The 22247-nt window shown below is 44.5% G+C and overlaps 1 protein-coding gene across 1 annotated transcript in view; it reads left to right on the top strand.

The window, feature by feature from the left end:
- LOC308092785 (ephrin type-B receptor 1-like) overlaps positions 1-22247 on the top strand; it is a 251743-nt gene that overhangs the window by 70063 nt on the left and 159433 nt on the right. Inside the window, exon 2 of the mRNA XM_080438885.1 lies at positions 18164-18228. Within this exon, the coding sequence (XP_080295011.1) occupies positions 18164-18228 (65 nt within the window). The remainder of the gene's footprint in view (positions 1-18163; positions 18229-22247) is intronic.

The raw sequence follows: 22247 nt of genomic DNA, 5'->3' as shown, positions 1-22247 counted from the left end.
TGCTAATGCATGTTCCTTATGGAAAAGGAGGGAGAAAAGAGTTAAATTACATTGTCGTGTTCGCCCCTCACGTGGTGCCGTCGTCCAACATAAACACGGAGGTTTGTTTAACTTCTCGTTTAGCTTTCTTTTTTTTTCCTCCCTCGTGTTCCGTTCTGCCGCGTATTGGAAACAGGAGAGCTTTCCAGAATCGGCTTTTTTCTTGGCATCGGACTGCCGGCATTGGTAAAGCGATACTTCTCGCTAGACTATAGCCGTGGTTCATGTCAAATAATTCCGTTCTGTACCTTAGAGGGGGGTGTGGTGTGGGGGGGGGGCATTGATCAAGAAATCCTTTTTTCGTTTGTCGTTAAAATGATCACATTACCCTCTTTGATGTTTACGTTGGAAAGAACGAACGCTCGGGTGGTTGTGGGGGAGGGGGGGGGGGGGTAGTGGCAAACAGCAGGAGAGCGGCTGTGAATAAATGGCAGTTGGATGGAGGGTGTGGCTGTGAGTGTTTTTGGGACGCCAGCCAGGTCCTTGTTCCACCGCCAGTGAACCATCGGGGAGGTGCAGTCCCCTCCACACACACCCGTCTCTTAAGTGCTGTTTTGTGGAGCTGAGCAGCCTGATATGAGTTGTAATTACCACATTTTTACTGCAGCAAATTGCCAGGTTTCTTAAAGGCAAGCAGGCTGGCAGAGGTAATATTAGCCTTAATGAGTATTGTGATGGGGGGGGGGGGGGGGGGGAGCGGCTGGCACTGCCTCCATCTGGATTAGAGCTGGATTACCGGTGCCGACGCCTGCTGGTAACAAGCGAGTGTGTAGAGAATCGTTGACATGCCAAACAAACAGCGCCATGTGCCAAACAAACGGCACAGGCGGTGTGATCTTACATTAAGCTTCTTGTGTTCCATCGCTCCTTTTATCGTGGGCCGTCTGTATCATTATGAGCATGAATATAAATGAATATGTTTATATTACCTCATTTTTTAACACATTAACTGCCAAGACCGTAGTCCTACGGGCCGTTAAATCCAACTGTTAAGCGCCGAGACCGTAGCCCTACGGGCTGCGGTCTTTTCGCGCATGCGCGGTCCGGGTGCACTTTCGGAATTTTTTTGATCCACTTCCGTTTCCGGTTTGATGACAGGAAATAGAATTATTTGGGATCCGGTTTTGACGCTCACGCCCGCTCCCATTCTACAGACGAAACTGAAACTCAATTCTCTTCCTGTAGTTTTTTCTCCTCGCATTTCACTGTTTAACGTAATCCGCTCTAACTCAAACATGGATGCCCCGTTTGACACGTGGTTTTCACTGGGAGATACAGGGAGATCGCGCGGATGTAAACAGACCGTGTAGCGCTCAATCTTAAGGATTTTAACAAGATCTATGGCGACATGAAAAAAACAAAAAAACAACAAAAACACCTTGGCACTGGTGAGTACATTATGAGATTAGCCCTTGGCAGTGGATGTGTTAATATAGCGTCTTGTATGGATTATTATTCATATCCCTGCTGTATGTACCAGAGAGAGACAGAGAGAGAGAGAGAGAGAGAGAGAGAGCTAATGGACTTACTGAGGTAGAAATCCATGGGGATTTATTTGCTCATATTGTGCTTTTTTTTCCAAACCTGGCATCAGGGGACGTTAAACTTCAACGAAATATTGAAGAACTGTGTGTGCGTGCGTGTGCGTGTGTGTGTGTGTGTGTGTGTGCATGTGCGCGCGGGTTCGCTCGTCTGTGTGTGTGTGCGTAAGTACCAACGCGCACAGGCGCGCGTGTGTGTGTATTTACACATGTGAACGTGTCTGTATCTGTGACATGCATTCCTCGCTCCGTTGACAGCGCTGGTCCTAAGCCATCCACTGGGAGGATGTAAGAAGCCATTAAATGGCAGTGTGTGTGTGTGTGTGTGTGTGTGTGTGTGTCTGTGTGTGTACTAATGGAATTGCAGAAGTCCCATGGCTGCGTCATCATCAATGCCTGACTCACGAAAGAAAATCTGTATGGAGGAGAGATTATATTTCTGCAGTGTGTGTGTGTGTGTGTGTGTGTGTGTGTGTGTGTGTGTGCACATCAGCAATAAGAGAAATGCGAAATGGCATCTCTTCTGTCAGGATGCTGAGCACCGCGCTTTTTTGCCAGATTATGTTGATAGGATTTAGGCCTATTTATGGAAATTTTTAATAGCTCCCGCTTTTTGGCTTTTGAAAACAGATATGATGCTGTTGTTGTTTTCTTTCTTTTCTTTTTTGGTGGGGTGGAGGGGGGGGGGGGCAGGGGGGAGTATACATTCCATCTGTGTGCATCTTATTGATCTGTGTTTAACATAAACTCTGCACACAGCACTTCCAGGATGTGGTTTAAATGACATTGTTGAAGTAGCTTCATTACATTTGTTGCTCTCTCTCTCTCTCTCTCTCTCTCTCTCTCTCTCTCCCTCTCTCTTTAGAGCAGTGGAAAAGGGCAAAATGACTGGAAGTCCATGGCACTTAAGCTAAAACTAATTAGATTGTTCGTTTTAATGGACTCTACAGGATTGAACTAATCCATGTGTTAGATTCTTTCCCATCTGTCTCTGGTAATGGTTAGCGTGTGGAAGGACAAAGCATGCATCTCTCCATCTCTGTGTGTGACTTCTGCATCCAAATCAATGCTAGTGTTCTCGTAACGGCACAATCGATGCTCTTCTAATTACTGGGCCACGTTTCTCCTCACTTTGCCATACGTCATTTTTTTTAGCCTTTATGGCGCAAGTTTCACACACACACACACACACACACACACACACACACACACACACACACACACACACACAGAGAGAGTACACAGTAACTGCCGCTAATGGTCATGGCTAGGGAATGAATGCTGCTAATTATGGCCTTTGGAGTAAGACGATAAAGGAAGCAGGTCTATTGTTCTGCCTTCAAATGAGACTCTCCAGTGGTGTAAAGTAACTAAGTACATTTACTCCCGTACTGTACTTAAGTACAATGTTGAGGTACTTTTACCTCACTGCATGGAGTATTTCCAATTGTCTATACTTTTACTTCTACTCCACTACATCTCGGAGACATATATTGTACTTTTACTCCACTACATTTATTTGAAAACTTCAGTTACTAGTTACTTTGCAGATATCAATTATTACATTATAAAACATACATTAACCAATTTAGCCCTATTTTATACATAGGCTTGAAAATAGCAGATCTACAAGCTCACAACGTGTGGCATCGCGACGCGTTGTGAGCTTGTAGCTCGGCTATTTTCAAACATTTTAGTGCTTTTACTTTTGGTACTTTAAGTACATTTTGATATCAATACTTTTGTACTTTTACTCAAGTCATTTTTGAATTCCGGTCTTTTACTTGTAACAGAGTACTTCTACATTGCAGTATTGATACTTTTACTTAAGTAAAGCATTTGAGGTCTTTTTCCACCACTGACTGAATGAGACCACCGCTGTGTGTGTGTGTGTGTGTGTGTGTGTGTGTGTGTGTGTGTGTGTGTGTGTGTGTGTGTGTGTGTGTGTGTGTGTGTGTGTGTGTGTGTGTGTGTGTGTGTGTGTGTGTGTGTGTGTGTGTGTGTGTGTGTGTGTGTGTGTGTGTGTGTGTGTGTGTGATGTAGGCAGAGGACCACTTCTCTAATTGGAAGTGCCATTTCTTCTCTGATACGTGTTGGTGTTACTATATAAAAGGATCACACAGAAGTGGAGCTGCCTGTCTGAAGCCCATGAGACACTGACGCTGTCTCCAGGCTTCAAGCCAAGCCAGACAAAACCCATGTGCAAGATCTGGTGGAAGCACAGCACCTACCCGTACATCTCCATCCAGTTATTCCTAGAGGAACACTGCAGCGCGGACAAGTCAAACCATCATACTAGATGCTTGGCAGAGAGAGAGAGAGAGAGAGGGAGGGAGGTGTGGACTGCGGAGATGGTTTGAAAAAAAAAAAAAGATAATTCATTTTGAGGGAATTTTCTACATGTAATATCTTAATGAACAATAAAGGGCAGCCTCCGCACGCTCAAAACTGTGCAAAAATCGGATTTTTCTACATTTCTTTATAGCAAGCTTTTGGTCATAGACCTTCTCCAGGCGTGAGTGCTGCCTTATATTGTTCATTTGGTTTCCTTTTGGCTCCAGCACCTCACCCAAGTCTACTGGCAAGGTGTTTTTTCCCCCTCAATTTTTCTGTCAAAATGTCATTTCTTAAAATAGAATACACAGTAAAATTAATTAGGAAATGAATAAAGAGATTAAAAAGAGAGAGAGGAGTGGAAAGACAGAAGAGAAACAGAAGAGAGGCGGTGCGAGGTAGATGAGATAGACGGAGGTAAAATGGGAAGTGAAGATGTGTACCGTGGCAAAGGGGGAGGGGGTCTCTGACATTAAGGGAGACGGGTGGAGGTGGGGAGGCAAGCAGGGGGAGGAAGAGGACAGCGGTGCTGGTGGTGATGCAGATGGAGGGTTCTGCGGGGGGGGGGGGGGGTTATGATGAATTAAAGATGACACTCAGTGGCAACCTGCTCTCTAAAGATCGCTCTATTCTGCTAATGTAATGTTAATGAATGCAAATGGTGTGACTAACCTCTCTCTCTACCCCTCTCTCTCTCTCTCTCTCTCTCTCGCCTGACCACAGAATCAGTGGTCTAAAGTAACTAAGTACATTTACTCAAGTACTGTACTTAAGTACAATTTTGAGGGACTTTGCTGGAGTATTTCTACTCCACTACATCTCAGAGGCAAATATTGTACTTTTACTCCACTACAATTATTTGAAAACGTTACTTACTAGTTACTTTGCAGATATAAATTAATATATTAAAACATACATTAACGACTTTAGCCCTATTTTATGCCTAGGCTATTTTCAAACATTTTAGTACTTTTACTTTTGGTACTTTAAGTACATGTTGATACCAATACTTTTGTACTTTTTCTCAAGTAAATTTTGAATTCCGGACTTCTACTTGTAACAGAGTACTTCTACATTGCAGTATTGATACTTTTACTTAAGTAAAACATTTTTTCCACCACTGCACAGAATGCAGAGAGAGAGAGAGAGAGAGAGAGAAAGAGAGAGAGAGAGAGAGAGACAGAGAGAAAAAGACAGAGACAGTAAGAGAGAGAGAGAGAGACAGTAAGAGAGAGAGAGAGAGAGAGAGCTGAAGGTGTGGTGACGCTGTGGTGTGGACATGCTGTATCCACTCTACACCTGGACAGTGAGGGACTTAGCGGTTGTGGGTGATGATTAGATGCGTGTATAGTGCCTCTCTCGGCAGGGGGGAGGGGGGGTGTTGTGTTGTAGCCCGTGTTGCAGTTTAGACAGACTAGTCTATTATGAACCAAAGGGTGACAGTATGTTAGCCGGGGCTGTATTGTGTTTATTGTTAAAAAAAAAAAATCACCTCGAGTGCCACCCGCGAGGCCAACAGAGCGTCACCCTGCTCCCGACGATGGCGGCGTCTCATCAAGCCCTCATCAGAGATATTGCATGTATATATTCATTCCTGCTTCTCTTGTGAAACATTCTCTTGAACAGCTGCTGCCTTTGCTCTCACTATCTCTCTCTTACTCTCTCTCTCTCTCTCTCTCTCTCTCTCTCTCTCTCTCTCTTACTGTCTCTGTCTTACACTCTCTCTCTCTCTCTCTCTCTCTCTCTCTCTCTCTCTCTCTCTCTCTCTTACCCCTCCCACCCCTCTCCCCATCTTCCTGTCTCTTGACGGTGACCCAGTCTCCTTTCACGCTGAAAAATTAATTTTCACTCAGCCAGAGCGAGCTGTGACTGGGAACTCAGAACAGTGTGACAAGTCGTGCGCACGACCGCACGCACGTGCGTGCGCGTGTGTGTGTCGTGTGTGTACGCGCGCGTGCGTTTTGAGAGTGTTCATTTAGTTGTGTCTGTGGTCCAGTGGTGTGAGACTTGTGTGTCCTATCACTCAGCGCTAATGTCTCTGAAGATGGCAGATTAATTTCTGTTCAGTTCTCCTATCCGCTACATTGTCATTATTGTTGCGCTGTCAGGTCTCTAGGTAGACACATGACATGCAGTGATGTATTACCCACATGTATGTATGTATTACCCAAAACATGAAACTATAGAATCCTCTTCAGCACGAGTGACAGATTCTGCCGAACTTTAGCAACGTACAGGTTACAAATGTCTCATATGTGTTATGTGTCTCATTTGGACCTTTTTTTTGTGTAAACGTGTAACTTTGGAATAACCGCCTATGACGTCGTATCAATAAATAAAGTTGCAGTCCAGTGGAGAGTTCAAATAGGACCTTAAACATAATATTGTAACATACATTAAGTCTATATCTGTACTGCTGTACAGAATGAGAGATTAGCTATTGTAAAATATTGTACGAGAAACAATCATAGATGATGTTTTAGTGATTTCTTACATTAATATTCTGTTAATATTGTATTTATTTTTATATGGCTTAATTTCGGTTCATTTTGGTTATTTGGTCCTAAACCATACATGGGCAACTGGCGGCCCGGGGGCCACATGCGGCCCCCACCTTCACTTAATGCGGCCCGCAGGTTAATATCGGAATACTGATATATTATTGATTTCAGCTGTTACAATTCCAAACATGCAAACATGACCCGCTTTAATTACTTCAGTCTCTATAGTAGATTAATGACAAGTATTAAAATTCTATTGTATTTTTATGTCCAATATATTTGTATTTAAGTTCATAAAGTTAACATAAGTTTAACTATTTATATAGTTGAGCTTGTAGATAGGCTATTTTAGCTACTTTTGTGTGATATACTGTAGAATGGCCCGACAGTATATGCAATGTGGCCCTCTGGAGTGAGTGTGGAAATAATGGCCCTCTCATCATCAAAGTTGCCCACCCCTGTTCTAATCGGTTAGTAATCTCTCAAGAACAGATTTTGCACTCCGCTTGAATCTGACGGGGGGTTTCGTCATAACGTGTACGCACTGGCCTACAAGTGGGTGTGCCTTCAGATCAGGAAGCAGGCCGCGCTTTACCCAATCAAATGTAGTGGGCGGGATTTACTGTCTGTGCTCTCGCTTCCCACTGAAAACAAACCGAAACTCATTTAACAATGGCGTCCTCGGAGCAGACAAAACCACGGAAAGATATTCACATTTTAACTTGCTCTTTCATCATAGAAACAAGTGGGCTGATAACCAAAACGATCCATGTTCTCTGGGAGAAGTGGAGCGCTGAGGGCAGACCAAAACCCTGGTTTCCTTGCGCACAGGTGCTCCGTTCAGCTCGTCCCAGAGCCAAGTGAAAGAGTAAAAAACAGCAGAGGGCGCTGTTTTTCCTTTTTATTTGGCGATGGGTTCCCAGATCGATCGGTTAGTGACACACATTTTGGTTAACCGTCCCGTCCCTAATATGTGTGTTTGCAGCCAAGGACGGGCCTCCTGTGCCGTGCTATTGTGGGAGATGACTTCGATCGCAGATATCACCCCCCTCGGGCTCTTTTGTTCCTCCTGGTATATCACCGTCTGGCCGCCGCGGCTCAGTTCCCCTGTGGTGGTCCGCCTGAAGCACATCAACACAAACCCAATCACCGGTCTCAAATCGGTTCAAAGCGCTCCGCCAGGCTGGGTTTCAGCTGATCTCACCAACCCATTTTGTCCCTCAATCTAATAAGCGCTCAAGCAGCGCCATGGCGATAGTCCTGTTCCGACAGCCTGGCATTTTGTGCTTTTTTTTAAAGGTATTTATTTATCTTCATTTCCCAGGGTGCGGAGAGAGTGAATGGTGTCCCTGGGGGGGGAGGGGGGGATAGGGACATTAGGGGGGAGACAGTGATATCGATGGGGGAACTTCCACTCCATTTGTCGAGAGGATATTTTAGTCTGTCAAAAAAATCATCTTTATTCCACAAAATCCCCCTGAGTGGACTGGACTGATTAGTATGGGAGACACAGCAGGCATTCCTCTGGCTGCTGCTTGCCCGTCAATTTTCCTTTTCTTTCTTTTTTTTCTCCTCCTCCTTTCTTCTTTCTTTTCGGTCCCACATTAAGATGCCAGGCTCAGCAGGCCACCGTGAGGCTTCATCATAGTTAAGTGCTCATTTCAATCCCGCTGGTTTCTCTTCTGATGGTTTTTGTTGTTTTTCTTCTTTCAAACCATCTCCGCGCCTATCTCCCTCCCTTTATCCTCTCTCTGTCTCTCTCTGTCTGTCTGTCTGTGTCTCTCTCTCCGACACACACAGAGACGCTAATAGTCCGCTCTTTTCTTTGATCACCCTCTCTCTTCACCCCCCCCCCCCCCCCCCCAATCATAGTCATTCACCAGTCAGGGATTTTTTGGTTTGCTTCCTCGTTTGCTGTGCTACCGCAATCACACCAAAAAAAAACGAAAGAGGACCAACTCACAGTCTGGCTTCCAGCATACATGTGGAGATTGTCTCTCTCTTGAATTACAAAGTGTTCCAGCATCCTTTGGGCTGGTGGATGTGCTGGGGCTGAGGGGGCGTAGAGTAGTGTTGATTTTGACAGCAAATTTGTATTCAGTTTTAGTCATAGTCTTTTGAATCAAGTTCCATTTAGTTTTTTGTCACATTTTAGTCATCTGAAATGTTGTAGTTTTTGTCTAGTTTTAGTCGACTAGATATCGTTAAGATTATAGTCGACTAAATCTGCAGTTGATTTAGTCGACTGAAATGTATGTTGGCGGTGCCTTGATGGCGTCGTATAATGGCAGATTTTTACACTTGGTTGCATGCTGAAAATAGCAGATCTACAGAGTCCGAGGAGAATTGCCTGCAGTATTGACCGAGGGAGCCGGGGAGAGCTTCAGAAAAGGCCCTTTTTGCACATGTCGTATCGACCCGACCGTACATACAGGCATATACAGACGCGGCCACAAAGGGAGAAAATTGCCCCTGGCACCACCACACCTCCATTCCCACTTTCCCCCCCTCTCGGAATTAAACACACAGATAAAGCATCAAAGAGGAAGGATGGATTGGACAACGCCGGTCCTGCTGTTCTGTTTCTTCTGGCTGTATTATCTTTCAATAGGAGGTGTTCTTCGGCCCCCGATGGCAATGCCAGCGACATGCAATCATGCATGTCTGGCGTGATGTATTATGTGCTTGCCTGCTGACGTGTAATTGTGTGAAGAGGGCTGGGCTTATCGATCTGGAACGCAAGCCCCCATCAATGTTTAATGCAGTCCCTCTGCGTCTGCGGTCCTCTTTCTCTCTCTCTCTCTCTCTCTCTTCAAACTGCCCTACCATTAGGTATTGATCCCCACTAGGCCTGAGACGTTGCATGCACATGGGCTGCTAATGAGAAGCAGGAGCGTAGCCTTGAGGACTTTGTGTTAGGGGCCTCATCGTGCACTTTTTGGACTGAGTTGGGGGCTTTCAGGGTGCAGTGCAGTGCTCCTCGGTGCAGACACTGCATTAACCACTTAAACCCTTATATACTTTGTTGACCCGTGTTGGCCCCCCAGGGGCCTTTTACTAGGTCTGCTTCTTTCTTTTCTTTTTTTTTTTACCTCTACTCCAAATATTGTTGCCCGGGATAGCCAACCTGCAAGCTCACAACGTGCCACGATGCAACGTGTTTTGAGCTTGTAGATCATATATTTATTTGCGTAAAGTTTGCCCCAGAATAGGGACACAAGGGTTCATGTGGTTAACTTGCAATGTGCTTGTTTTGTGTATCCCTATTGCCTATCCTATAGACCAATTATTTGTTTACAAACATTGAGACTGGACGCACATTTGACTGTTTCATGTAATCAATTCCCAACAGATCCCCAGACCTGCAGTTTTGGGGTGCGCTGGTTTCACTTCATTCAACCTCCTCTGTGTGTAGGCTAGTGGGGCGCGCCCTAGCGAGACATATATACTTCATCGCGCAACGGTATTGCGCACCAAGAACAGCTGACATACAAGCTCACAACCGCGTCGCGGATGCGGACGCTGTGAGCTTGGAGGTCTGCTATTTTACTTTGAGTCCAAGGGAGGGTCATGCATTTTTTAATTAATAAAATAGTCCGGGTTTTTATATATATTTTTTACTACAGTTTTTCTGAATTCAGGAGAACTGTGATCAACACAACATCATCTACCCCTCCGTTTTTTCCTCAATGGTACTTCCCAACAACACCGTTTCCCATTGTTCCCCCTATGTGTCAATCATTGTGCTTGGCCTATCCAGACAGTGGGCGTGTTCAATATTTGGCCAATCAGTGACACTCTCCTTGGTGACGACACCATTTTAGCTCGTTGTGGACAGCGTGCTCTCTCTCTGTGGGTCTGGTTGGTGTAAACAGAACAACAAGTATGGCGTCGCACAACAGTGGGAGAACAAATGTCCGTATTAAAAGCTATCTTCACAGAAATGTAAGAGTTTCGCTGCAGACTCTCTCTGCTGAGGAAAGTCTCATAAAAATTGAAAATGCAATAGAGAGGAGAACAAACGACAGCAAACTCAGAGGAGTTAAACAAGTACTCCTGGACTGTCTCTGTTACTTTGAAAGACCTATTTCTTTCTAGCATTAAGACTTTCTGAAACAGTTTGTCATTGCAAACGGGATATGATGCCTCATAAAAGGCTGGTAGCATTTTGTTGTGGAAAAGGGTCTTTGCAGACTTGGGATGTGGAAGCCACCGAAGCGAAAGCTTCCTTTTCTCTGGAAGCTGTGAAATGAAGAACAACCATTTGATTTTGATATATGTATATATGCATATGTATATATATATGTATATATGCATGTGTATATATGCATGTGTATATGTATATATGCATGTGTATATGTATATATGCATGTATATATATATATATATATATATGTATATATATATATACACACACACACACACACACACACACACACACACACACACACACACACACACACACACACACACACACTCTCTAAATACATTATAAATCTATTCTAATTCTTTGAAAACAGATGCTTCAGTAGAAAAAACTAAACATACCTGGTCAAATTTGGAGACAGGTGCTGTATCACTATCAGGTGGTGGTGGCACAACTGTAACCTGCATGTGTTGGCCAGGGGCATGGCCACAATAATCACATGCTGCAATGTCGTTCTGGGTTTCATACACATCACATCACTCATCACTCCAGGCACCTGCCTCTCATTATACCGCGCTTGTCTTTCATATTTGTTTTTAATACAGCAAGTGTTCTCTATTGATGATGCGTCGCGAGCAGCGCTACTTTGAAGAACGTAGCCACTCCCCAGTCCCCAGTCACTTGCGTCACTTCCCTGCCCAGACGGGCGGTGCTAAAGTTTACTCTTTCTGACAACTCTGTCTTTGCATCAGCACGGGTAGCTTCTGTGTAAATTGTCGGACTCTGAATCTGTGTGCTCCGTAGTCCGCGGGATCGAATCCCACTCCAGTCAGTAATTTTCTGCGATGCAACGTTACTTCTTGCGGTCTATTTATTTACTCGAAGTTAAGGTTAGGAATAAGATTAGTGTATAATAGACATCATTTTACTGAGGTAAATGTCATTGATATTTTTGGGGGAGGGTCATTCTTTTTTTTTTAATCACTTGGGGAGGGTCATTGATTTTCTTTCCCATTCAGAGGAAGGGTCATCGCATTTTAAATTAGGGCACATATATTTCCTCCAGGGGTACCCCTACATAAATTTCGATTTGTCCCTAAGGCATCTATGCAACGAGCATAGGACAGGCTCTTGTGTAATTCAGATCCACTAATATTCCATGATGTAGTCGCATTATGTCCTTTGGCCTTGCGGCATGAATCCATTCACCCGACGGCCACGCTGTCACCTGCGAGCTATTGTCTTTCCCATAGATTTATGAGCTTCGGTGCGCAGTGAACAATGAGCTCTCCGTGTTTATCATTTTCCCACAGACTGAACTGCTAGTGAACCTGCTGTGTGTAATTTATCGACGCTCGCAGGTGGAGCTGACGTAGCAGAATGTGTGAGTGCATGGCCAGGGGAAAGCACTCCGGGCTGGCCTCCAAACATTGGGGACAGCACAGCCCCTTTCCTCTCCTTGTCCCCCCTGAAGGCATAAAGAAAGAAAGACAGTGAAATGGACTGGTTGGTTCATGGGGTCAGTGGTGGAAAAAGTACTCAAATGTTTTACTTAAGTCAAAGTATCAATACTGCAATGTAGAAGTACTCTGTTTACAAGTAAAAGTCTGGAATTCAAAATTTACTTGAGTAAAAGTGCAAAAGTATTGGTATCAAAATGAACTTAAAGTACCAAAAGTAAAAGTACTAAAATGTTTTAAAATAGCAGATCTACAAGCTCACAATGCGTCGCGATTGTGAGCTTGTAGATCGGCTACTTTCAAACATTAGCCTATGTATAAAATAGGGCTGAAGTGGTTAATGTATGTTTTATAATGTAATAATTTATATCTGCAAAGTAACTAGTAACTAAAGTTTTCAAATAATTGTAGTGGAGTAAAAGTACAATATTTGCCTCTCTGAGATGTAGTGGAGTAGAAGTAAAAGTATTAGACAATTGGAAATACTCCAGTAAAGTAAAAGTACCTCAACATTGTACTTAAGTACAGTACTTGAGTAAATGTACTTAGTTACTTTACACCACTGGTTGGGGTGAGGGTGGGTGGGGGGGGGCGTGGTCAAGTCTAATTGCCATCCGAATCAGGGGGAGCCATGCGGAATAAACGGAGGAGGGCTTTTATGGTCAAAGCCGAGGAGTTAAACCTAGCGTGAAACTGCCAGGGCCACAGACAGGGAGGAGAAGTTGGCGAGAGAGAAGATTATCTGTGTCCCGTCTGCCTCAGATACAACGTGGAAACATGAGCAAATTCAATGAATCCCATAGCAAATGATGCAATATGTAGGTTTCTTGTGCAAAGGGTCTGGGAAACACAGTGACCGGAGGCCAATTAACACTGGGGGATTCAGCTATATGCATGAACAGTGCAAGGAAGCGTAAATCCACTCTATGATGACATGGAACAGACAGACAGGCAGACAGACAGACATACCGACCTACCTCCTGAGGGAAATGGCTGTATCGCAGTGTCCATGAAACACAGGACAGATACATACCGGTATTTAGTAGAGTGATACAGTTAAGGTTCCAAGAATAAAGAATAAGAATAAACAAGTAGTACGATTAAAATAAGTAATAAGTTCATTCAAATGTAAGCACTTTTTTGCACTTGGTCTGACTGGGTTAGCATAATTAAAGAACTATATAAAGAAATAACTAAATGTAAATGTCAATCTCTCTCCTGTAGTAACGGCACGTGTACAGAGAACTCGTGACTACAGCCTGTCTGTTCCAATTAGGATTTGTTGTCCGTCGAAACGCACTTGGCCAAAAAAAGTGAGAGTAAGAAAAAAACCGAAAGAAATGAACGAACGTGATCGGAGAGTTGTGTTCAAATCCCCGGTGTCGGTACAGACAGGTGTGTGGGCACTGAGCGGGTGGCAGTACAGAGACAGGTGTGTGAGTGGTGTGGCATGACGCCTGTCTGTGCCTCTCTCACCCCCCCGCTGCTGCTAATAACCATTTAGCATCCGCCATTTGCTCATCTGCTCTTCTGTCATTCATGCTAATGGTTGGGATTAGACCACATGACACAGCTGATGCTCCCCCTCCCATGGGGCTCTGACCTTCTCTTTTGCCTCTCTCTCTCTCTCTCTCTCTCTGTGTCTCTCTCTACCTCTGTCGGTCACCTTGTGCTACAGTTTTCTCTCCTCCCTTTCCTTAAAAAAGGAAGAAAGGAAGGGAGAAAAAAAATTTGTAAACGGCCCACCGAATACCGGTGTGATTTGACTAAAGCCGCTGTGATTTCCCCAGAGGAAGGCCTGACAGTCCCCACAGCGCCAGACCAGCACTTAGAGCTGTTTCACACTCCTCTCGCCACAGCTGACAGCAGTCACAGTGCAGGCAGGCTGTGGAGGGAGCTGGTTGGCTGGGCTGGGGTGTGGGAGAGCCAGGCGGAAGGGAAATGATCTGAAGGAAATTGAAATAGTCTGATGGAAGCCTGGTGTGAACAAAGCTGTCACTGTGGAAGAACATGGGAAATTGGTCTCTGTGCTGCCGCGTGTGTGTGCGTGCACGACCGCGCACACACCTTTTGATTGCGCGACTCATCCCGTACATTACAGTACACAATGGGCTCTATGCACAGCAGCCAGTTTGTGAAGACATTCACAGGTGTTGCCAATGGTACTAATGAAGGCTCTGTTCCATTCTGGTCAAACAGAGTCAGGGTGCGGGATGTTGTGTCATGTTGGCTCACTGGAAACACTCTGCTACACCAGTGGGTCTAAAATTTGGGTTCAGGGACCCTCATGGTTCCTTGAGGGGGTTCCAAATGGCCTCTTACGGGTGTGTAACTCTGAGAGTGTACAAATGGAACCAAATGGACCCTCACGGGTCCATTTGGTTCCATTTGTACACTCTCAGAGTTATGGGGGTCGTGGAAATTAAAAAGTCTGAGAACCACTGTTCTACACTAAATGGAACAGAGCCTTCATTAGTATCATTGGTAACACCTGTGAAGGAAGTGATAATATGGCTGATGTGCATAGAGCCTATCGGCCCATGGACAGTTTCCACAGGAAGTGGACATTCAGAATAAAAGACGTTCACTCCTTTCCTGACGGTATAGCTCATCCTCGGTATACCTTTTCTTTTTTCACCTCCCAACACCCCTCCGACGGGCGGACGACGACACGCCTGTTGGGACTTTCACCACATTGCCATGAGTTCAGGCTAGATTCCAAGCCTATATCAGCAGCTGTGGGCGTTTGTTTTGTTTGAGAGGGTGAAGATTAGGGCAGGAGGTTTCTGCTTTTTTGCACGTCCGCTGGTTTTGTCTTTGCGTTGAATCAGGGGGGAGTGAGTTGTACCGAAGCCACAAGATAGTTGATGTTGTCTTACCAGCCAGCCGCGGGCTGCATGGTTGATAATGGATAACGTCCACTGGCCCAGGACACAACAACCACTGTACAGCACTGTGCTTTTCATTTGTTCCGTGCTTATCCTGGTGGCGATCACTGGCCTATATGACACACCATTTACCCTGCACCGTAAAATCCTCAGTGTTAATTCATCCATTTGTAACTCTGTGAGCGTACGAAAGGAACCAAAGGGACCCCGTATACGCATTCCATTTGGTTCCGTTTGTACACTCACAGACCTTAAATGAACACTCAGGATTTGGTCTGTGTACTCTATGGCATTTTATCATCTCCATGCACAACAACCACACACACACACAATCAGGTGTACATCGCGGGGCTAGTGGACACCAACAACAGACAGTGAAATATGCCCTGGTTTGCTCTCGGGAAGACGGAGGGGCCGGAGGCAGATGATAAACTATCCGTTACAGGGGGGAAAATTATGAATTTATCATGACACCTATGAGGAGGCTGCCATGTCAACTGGCTCATCAATCCGTGTGTGTGTGTGTGTGTGAGGAGGAGGGGGGGGTGGTAGAGAAAGAGAGGCCTTTGGCTCGTAGTAAATCTAGTCGTCACTTCTCTTTTCTTTTCTTACCTGGAGCAATATCAGGTTCCTCGCGTTGTGCCAACGAGGCAGAGATTAATCAGACACAGGCCTGACAAACTCCTTGGGAGTACTGCCAAGCCTATTTGTCTATACGGAGCGTCACAGAGGGTTAGCAAGGCTAGAGAAAGGAAGAATGGGGGGGCCAAAAAGATGACTGCAAAGAATATGTCCTTTCACGTTTCTTTCACAAGGAGATAGTTGACGGACGGATAAAAGACCTAACCGTGTTTCTCACCATTTACAACAGGATGTTGAGCTTAAAATATTCTTTTGACACCCACCACCAGCGAGATCTCCTCAACTTCACATAAATCCATATGAATTTATGTGCATAATGTCATTGCTCGCACGCACGCACACCAGGGTTGCCAGATCTGCTTATTATAATTTCCCCGCAAGATTTTATTTGAAAATAGCCGATCTACAAGCTTACATCGCGACGCGTTGTGAGCTTGTAGATCTGCTATTTTCAAATAGCCGATGTATATGTTAAAGTGCTCACGTGGGGCAAACACAGATTATACAACAGGTAGTTCCGACCAAGCAATCTGATTGGCTGAAATAGCTTTCTAGCCGTGCTTCAAACCAGCATCATAGCACGGGCCTAATCACATTAATAAATCACTCCGCACTGCAGTCCGCACCTGATTAGACCATATAGCGCACAGCTGTGCTGTGAAGTCACGCTGTCCCACGGTAGGAAAACAAACAGACAGTAGCCTGCATAGCCGCCTGACCCACCGCCGCCACCGGAGAACAAACAGCTATGCAAAATGGCCTATGTTGTTAATTTTGACTTATTTGGTGGACTTACGGTTGATCAATGGTTAGAAGGTTATAAATATCCTCCTGTGTTAAAGTAAAATTACTCCCATTTCGTTAACAGTCCAGTGTGTGTTATACTTTATCGTACGAAGGTATCGCACGGCGAAAATAGCCGATCTACAAGTTCACAACACGTCGCCATCGCGACTCGTTGTCAGCTTGTAGATCAGTTATTTTGGCCACGTGACACGGTCGTACGACGGAGCATATAGCCTACTGGAATTCATTCCACTGCGCGAGCATTGATAGCTCGGCTGTGTTGATGAGACGGTGCCTCAGGCTCATAGTGCTGCTACAGGGACTATTTAATGTCTCAGTGAAAAACTCTTCTCTTTACAGGGAAACGGATAATAGCGAAACATTTTTATTATGAATTGCTCCACAATATGAATACATTTGGATGTGTTTTGTTGGTAACTGTTGTATAATCGCAATATTACACGAGAGGGTGTGCTTTACCTTACATTATTGTCACTTCTGTGATGCGGAGGCGGAACTCGGCTTCGCCTCGTTCCTGACCGCATCACAGGCGTGCCAATAATGACGGTAAAGCACACCCTCTCGTGTAATATTGCTTAAGTAAGGAGCGCACACCTGTGTTGATGAGGTGCTGGCCACGGCAGATAATAATGTTGACAAGGATGAGGCCGCACAGCTCTTAGCCACGATGCAGAAAGTTTAATTAGAATGAAATGAAACCAACGTTTCGACAATACAGTCTTCGTCATTCTAATTAAACTTTCTGCATCGTGGCTAAGAGCTGTGCGGCCTCATCCTTGTCAAAGTGCTCACGTGGCCCATAGTCGCTTCTTTTGGGCTGGTTTTCCTAGACCTGGTTGCTTGTTTCTCTCACAGAATCTGGCAACACTGACACACACACACACGCACACGCACACGCACACACACACTACCACTTGCTCACGCATACACCAGGTTTTTATCTGGGTGTGACATTGGCAACGAATCAATAAATTGCAGTGCTTGTTCCAAAGGGCAATGTCTTTGTGTACTCTACTATATGGTTGGAGAACTTTTAGCAGCCATCGTGGGACCCCGCCGGCGCTTATTAGTTTTGAAGCAGTTTTGCAGGGACGTGTCCGTGTCCAGGGTTCGACCAGCCTATTAGCCTTGGAGAAGAGCTCCACTTGACAGACAGCTGTTGCTAGGGAAACAAACAGCATGACAAATAGCACCGCTCACACACACACACACACACACACACACACATTAGACATGAGTGTAGAGACACACACACACACACAAACACACACACACACACACACACACGCACACACGTCACACGCACAAGTACACACATGGCACCTGTGTACATTTACACACATGTGCAGATGCACACACACACACACACACACACACACACACACACACACACACACACACACACACACACACACACACACACACACACACACACACACAAAGAGCTCAGTATTCAATTGCTGCCTGAGACAGAGACCTTCAAACATTTCCTTTCCAACAAAGTGCCATGGCTTTGTTCTGGTGTCTCTTGTCTAAAGTGTAGCGTAGAGATGGATGAGAAGTCGGGGGGGAAGGACTCGTCTCCTCTCTGTTCGTCAGTGATAGTGTCAAGTGCTCATTGGACAGAAACGCCGGGGCTTAAATACGGTTGAACTCGGTGGAATGACACTCCAAATGGCTTTTTGAAACTAACCACTTTCTGTCTCTGCCTCTCTCTGTACCCCCCCAACCCCACCCCTCTCAACCTCTGCAACTCTCTCTCTCTCTCTCTCTCTCTCTCTCTCTCTCTCTCTCTGTGCTGCAGAGACAGTGATGGACACGCGGGTGGCCACAGCTGAACTGGGGTGGACGGCGTATCCAAACTCTGGGGTGAGTTGATTGCTGCCAAAACACACACACACACACACACACACACACACACACACACACACACACACACACACACACACACACACACACACACACACACGTACTGCAGTTCCACTGTGTTCCACAATTATGACAATTACTGTACACTGACACAAAGTGCAGTGTTTCACTTTCCGCCTCACTTTTTAGCCACTTAACCCATTAAGACCTGAGGCCGATTCTACAAATGTCTTCTAATTCCCAACAGTTTTTTGAATAAACCTGTTTCTATATCAGTGGTGCTCAAACTTTTTCATGTCAAGGACCCCCAAAATGATATGTATTTGGCCGCGGACCCCCATCTCAAAATACGTTGTTCCAGGGACCCCCAGATTTGAGTTAAAATGTTCGCTTTAAAAACATATATATTCAAAGATTTGCACACATTTTCACGATTTTTCAAAAATAGCAGATCTACAAGCTCATAGTGCGGCACTCGGTGCCGCACTATGAGCTTGTAGATCTGCTATTTTTGAATAGCCAAAGTGTAAAATAATGCCTTTAGCTCAAATCTAAAAATGACACAGATGCGTTCCAGGTCTTAAAGAGGTTACGCCCTGTACTTAGTTGACCTGAGTCCTCCAGGGCTCTATACTAGAACCCTTAGCTGTTGTTTCTTTCCCGTTCTACACTATATCGCTTCACCGTATCGCTTTGCCGGTCTACAAGCTCACAAAGTGTTGCGTTGAGATGTGTTTTGAGCTTGTAGATCTGCTATTTCCGGCAAACGTTCCCGCCCAGAATAGGGACGATGGGGGGTTCATGTGGTTAAACTTCTATCGTCACTGACGTATAGGCGGCTGCCAGACATTAGATAGACAAACAGAGAGACAGGTGGAATAACAGGTAGGTTGGTAAGGTAACGGACGGGCCGACAGGAAGGGGGGGTGCGGTCTTAACTATTGGCCCTTGCAGCCCCCCCTTGGGAGGTATTATGGGTATTATTTTCTCGCCGTCCCTGTTCATAATTACTTAATGGCATAATGGGTCCCACTTAAGCTGCAGTACAGCTTACCTAAGTCCCGGTAAATGGATGCTATAGGGGGGGGATAACACAGCCGTAATGATACCGTAATGATACATTTATGTGAGGGGAAGTGGCTGTATTAGACCGAAACAAGGAGGGAGGAGCAGAGAGGAGGAACAGAGGAACTCATTTTCATTTATTTTATTTAACCCATTAAGACCTGAAGCCGATTCTACAAATGTCTTCTAAATCCCAACAGTTTTTGAAAAAACGTATGTTTCGATATCAGTGGTTCTCAAACTTTTTCATGTCAAGGACCCCCACAATGATATGTATTTGGTCGCCGACCCCCATCTCAAAATATGTTGTTCCAGGGACCCCCCAGAAGCAAAGATTTTAGTTACAAATGTTCGCTTTAAAAATATATATATTCGAAGATTTGCACTTATTTTCAAGATTTTTTTAAAATAGCAGATCTACAAGCTCGTAGTGCGGCACTCTGTGCCAGCTTGTAGATCTGCTATTTTTGAATAGCCAAAGTGTAAAATAATGCTTTTTAGCTCAAATCAAAAACTAACGCAGATGCGTTCCAGGTCTTAATGGGTTCATTGTGAGGGAGCTAGTTTTACGTCCAGGTCGCGTCGTGCAGGGGCGAAGTTCCTGCCCACCACCACCGTGGAGACTGGGGTTCGAATACTTGTAACTCCTTACAGGTTGGTCGGGGTCTCCTGTTCAGCAAGGTGGCGGAACTGGGGGAGATGGCGTGTTTCCTCACTGTCTGGTGTGAATAAGCGGCTGGCGATTACGTTATGTGTATCAGTCTATCAGAGCATACACGTGGTTGTCTTACACTCTTTCCTAGACCAAACAGTAGACCAGTCAGCAGTGATGTGATGGGGACTATACACATAGTGGAATTGACATAACGACTACATTTGAGGGGGGGGGGGGTGAAAAATGGAAAAGGATAGGAAATAATTTAGAGTTTTCAGGTAGCCTCACACACATTAAAAGGATGCCAGGAAAACTGCTGAGTCAGCAAAAATGATAACAATGTTCGTCGAGGTTTTTTTCCTCGAACCGTTGTGCCGGAAGAAAGACTGTCCTACTAAACTAGCCAGGGTTTAAAGGGAACTTGAATTCAAAGCTGTTACGCTCAGCGCAGTCACTCAATGAAAAGCTCAGTATGTACCGTGGGCCCCATCTCCTTACAAAATGCAGGGTGAATCATGCAGTATAGAAGACAGTCAAGAAAAGCCAAGTGGTTGTAACCGGCACGTTCTGGGTCTTTGGCTCTTTATGAGGCGTTTTATACATGCATGCACTGTGAGGTTCAGAGGCTCTTTATAATGCTCCGAGGAGCATGGCTTCACCATGTGTGGCTGACACTCTAATTTAGAGAGGGCAGAAACAAAGAGGCTAAATGATGCTCTTGTCCTCCGGAATAGCAGCCTTCTAAGAATAAACTGTACCGTATTACCCTTGGGTGCATACACTGTATAGAATCTGTATAGAAACTGTGTGTGTGTGTGTGTGTGTGTGTGTGTGTGTGTGTGTGTGTGTGTGTGTGTGTGTGTGTGTGTGTGTGTGTGTGTGTGTGTGTGTGTGTGTGTGTGTGTGTGTGTGTGTGTGTGTGTGTGTGTGTGTGTGTGTGTGTGTGTGTGTGTGTGTGTGTGTGTGTGTTCAAAGGGAAGTCCAGGGTCATTTCCACTCATGTGTTTTAAATAAATTAATCACCTGGGTTTGCCAGGTGATATTTTCAGATGAAGAAGAAGTCGAAACAGAAAACTAGATAGATCACCCGGGCATAAGCCAGGCGATTATTTGTTCATCATGTACCTACCCATTTATTCACAAAGACCAAAAGATCAAGATTTTAATGTAATATAGAGATTAAAATGACTCAACGTGTAACTGCTCTGGTGAACAAAATAGTCCTGTTTGGACACTCTGCCTTAGAACACTGTCATGAGCCCACACACTGGATGAAAAGAAAGACCTATAACGGATAACTTAAAACCAAAGTAGGATTTATTATTATAAATGATAAGTAAGAAATGTCATGGTATGTGTTGTGGGGTGCTGTAAAACAATAGATAGAGAAACGTCAACCAAAAATGCATGGGAATAGTGAGAGGGTCAGAGAGGAATGAGGACTGCTCTTTAATCCCTGAAAGCACCCTGGCCCAGGTGCTCCAGATCACAGCAAGGTTATTATATATATATATATATATATATATATATTTGTAAATATGTAGATAACTTGTCTGGCCTTCTGTTGCTCTCTTGTTTTTGATCTCCTTCCCACCTGCCCCCCTCTTCTTCTCCCCCCCCCTCTTCTTTCTATGGAAACTAACGTTGCGATGGGAACGATGTACAAAAAAGAATTTCACCCACTTTTTTACCTTGTAAACCTGTGATGTGACAATAAAACTGATTCTGATTCTGATTCTGATTATAGTTTTTTTTTTTGCAGTTTTTATTGTTTTCTTTTTTATTTTGTTTTGACTTTTTGTTTCCAATATTTGAATTTGTAGGTTTGCTAGTTAGTTTAGTTTTTAAAATTTTGGAATTTTGAAAAGGCTTAGTTTTATTTTTGTTTTTTATTAGTTTTAGTGTTAGTTTTAGTCAAGCTCAGAGAAATAGTGAAAATAGCAGATCTACAAGCTCACGAGTTGTGAGCTTGTTGAAGGCTTTTTTTTTACAAAAGGGCATACAACCTGCAAAAAATTGCAGGACAAGATTTCATATCCACTAAAAATATTAGACCCATGTATAACATATTGACAAGGACTGAAACTAAGGACATTTTCTCTATTGTTTTATTGAGTTTTAGTTATTTTTGTGAACACACAATACAGTTTAGTTATTGTTGTTTTTTTGTAAAGCCTTGTTTTGACTTTTCTTTCTGTTAACTAAAGTGTTTTTTCAATTCTAGTTCTTGTTTTATTTAACTGCAATAGCCCTGGGTCAGAGCAGATGGTCCGCGCGGCTCTGTCTACAAGGCACCTAT

Source organism: Gymnoscopelus braueri (assembly GCF_963280865.1).
Source record: "Gymnoscopelus braueri genome assembly, chromosome: 10".
Taxonomy (NCBI): Eukaryota; Metazoa; Chordata; class Actinopteri; order Myctophiformes; family Myctophidae; genus Gymnoscopelus; species Gymnoscopelus braueri.
This window is presented reverse-complemented; position numbering and strand designations above follow the sequence as displayed.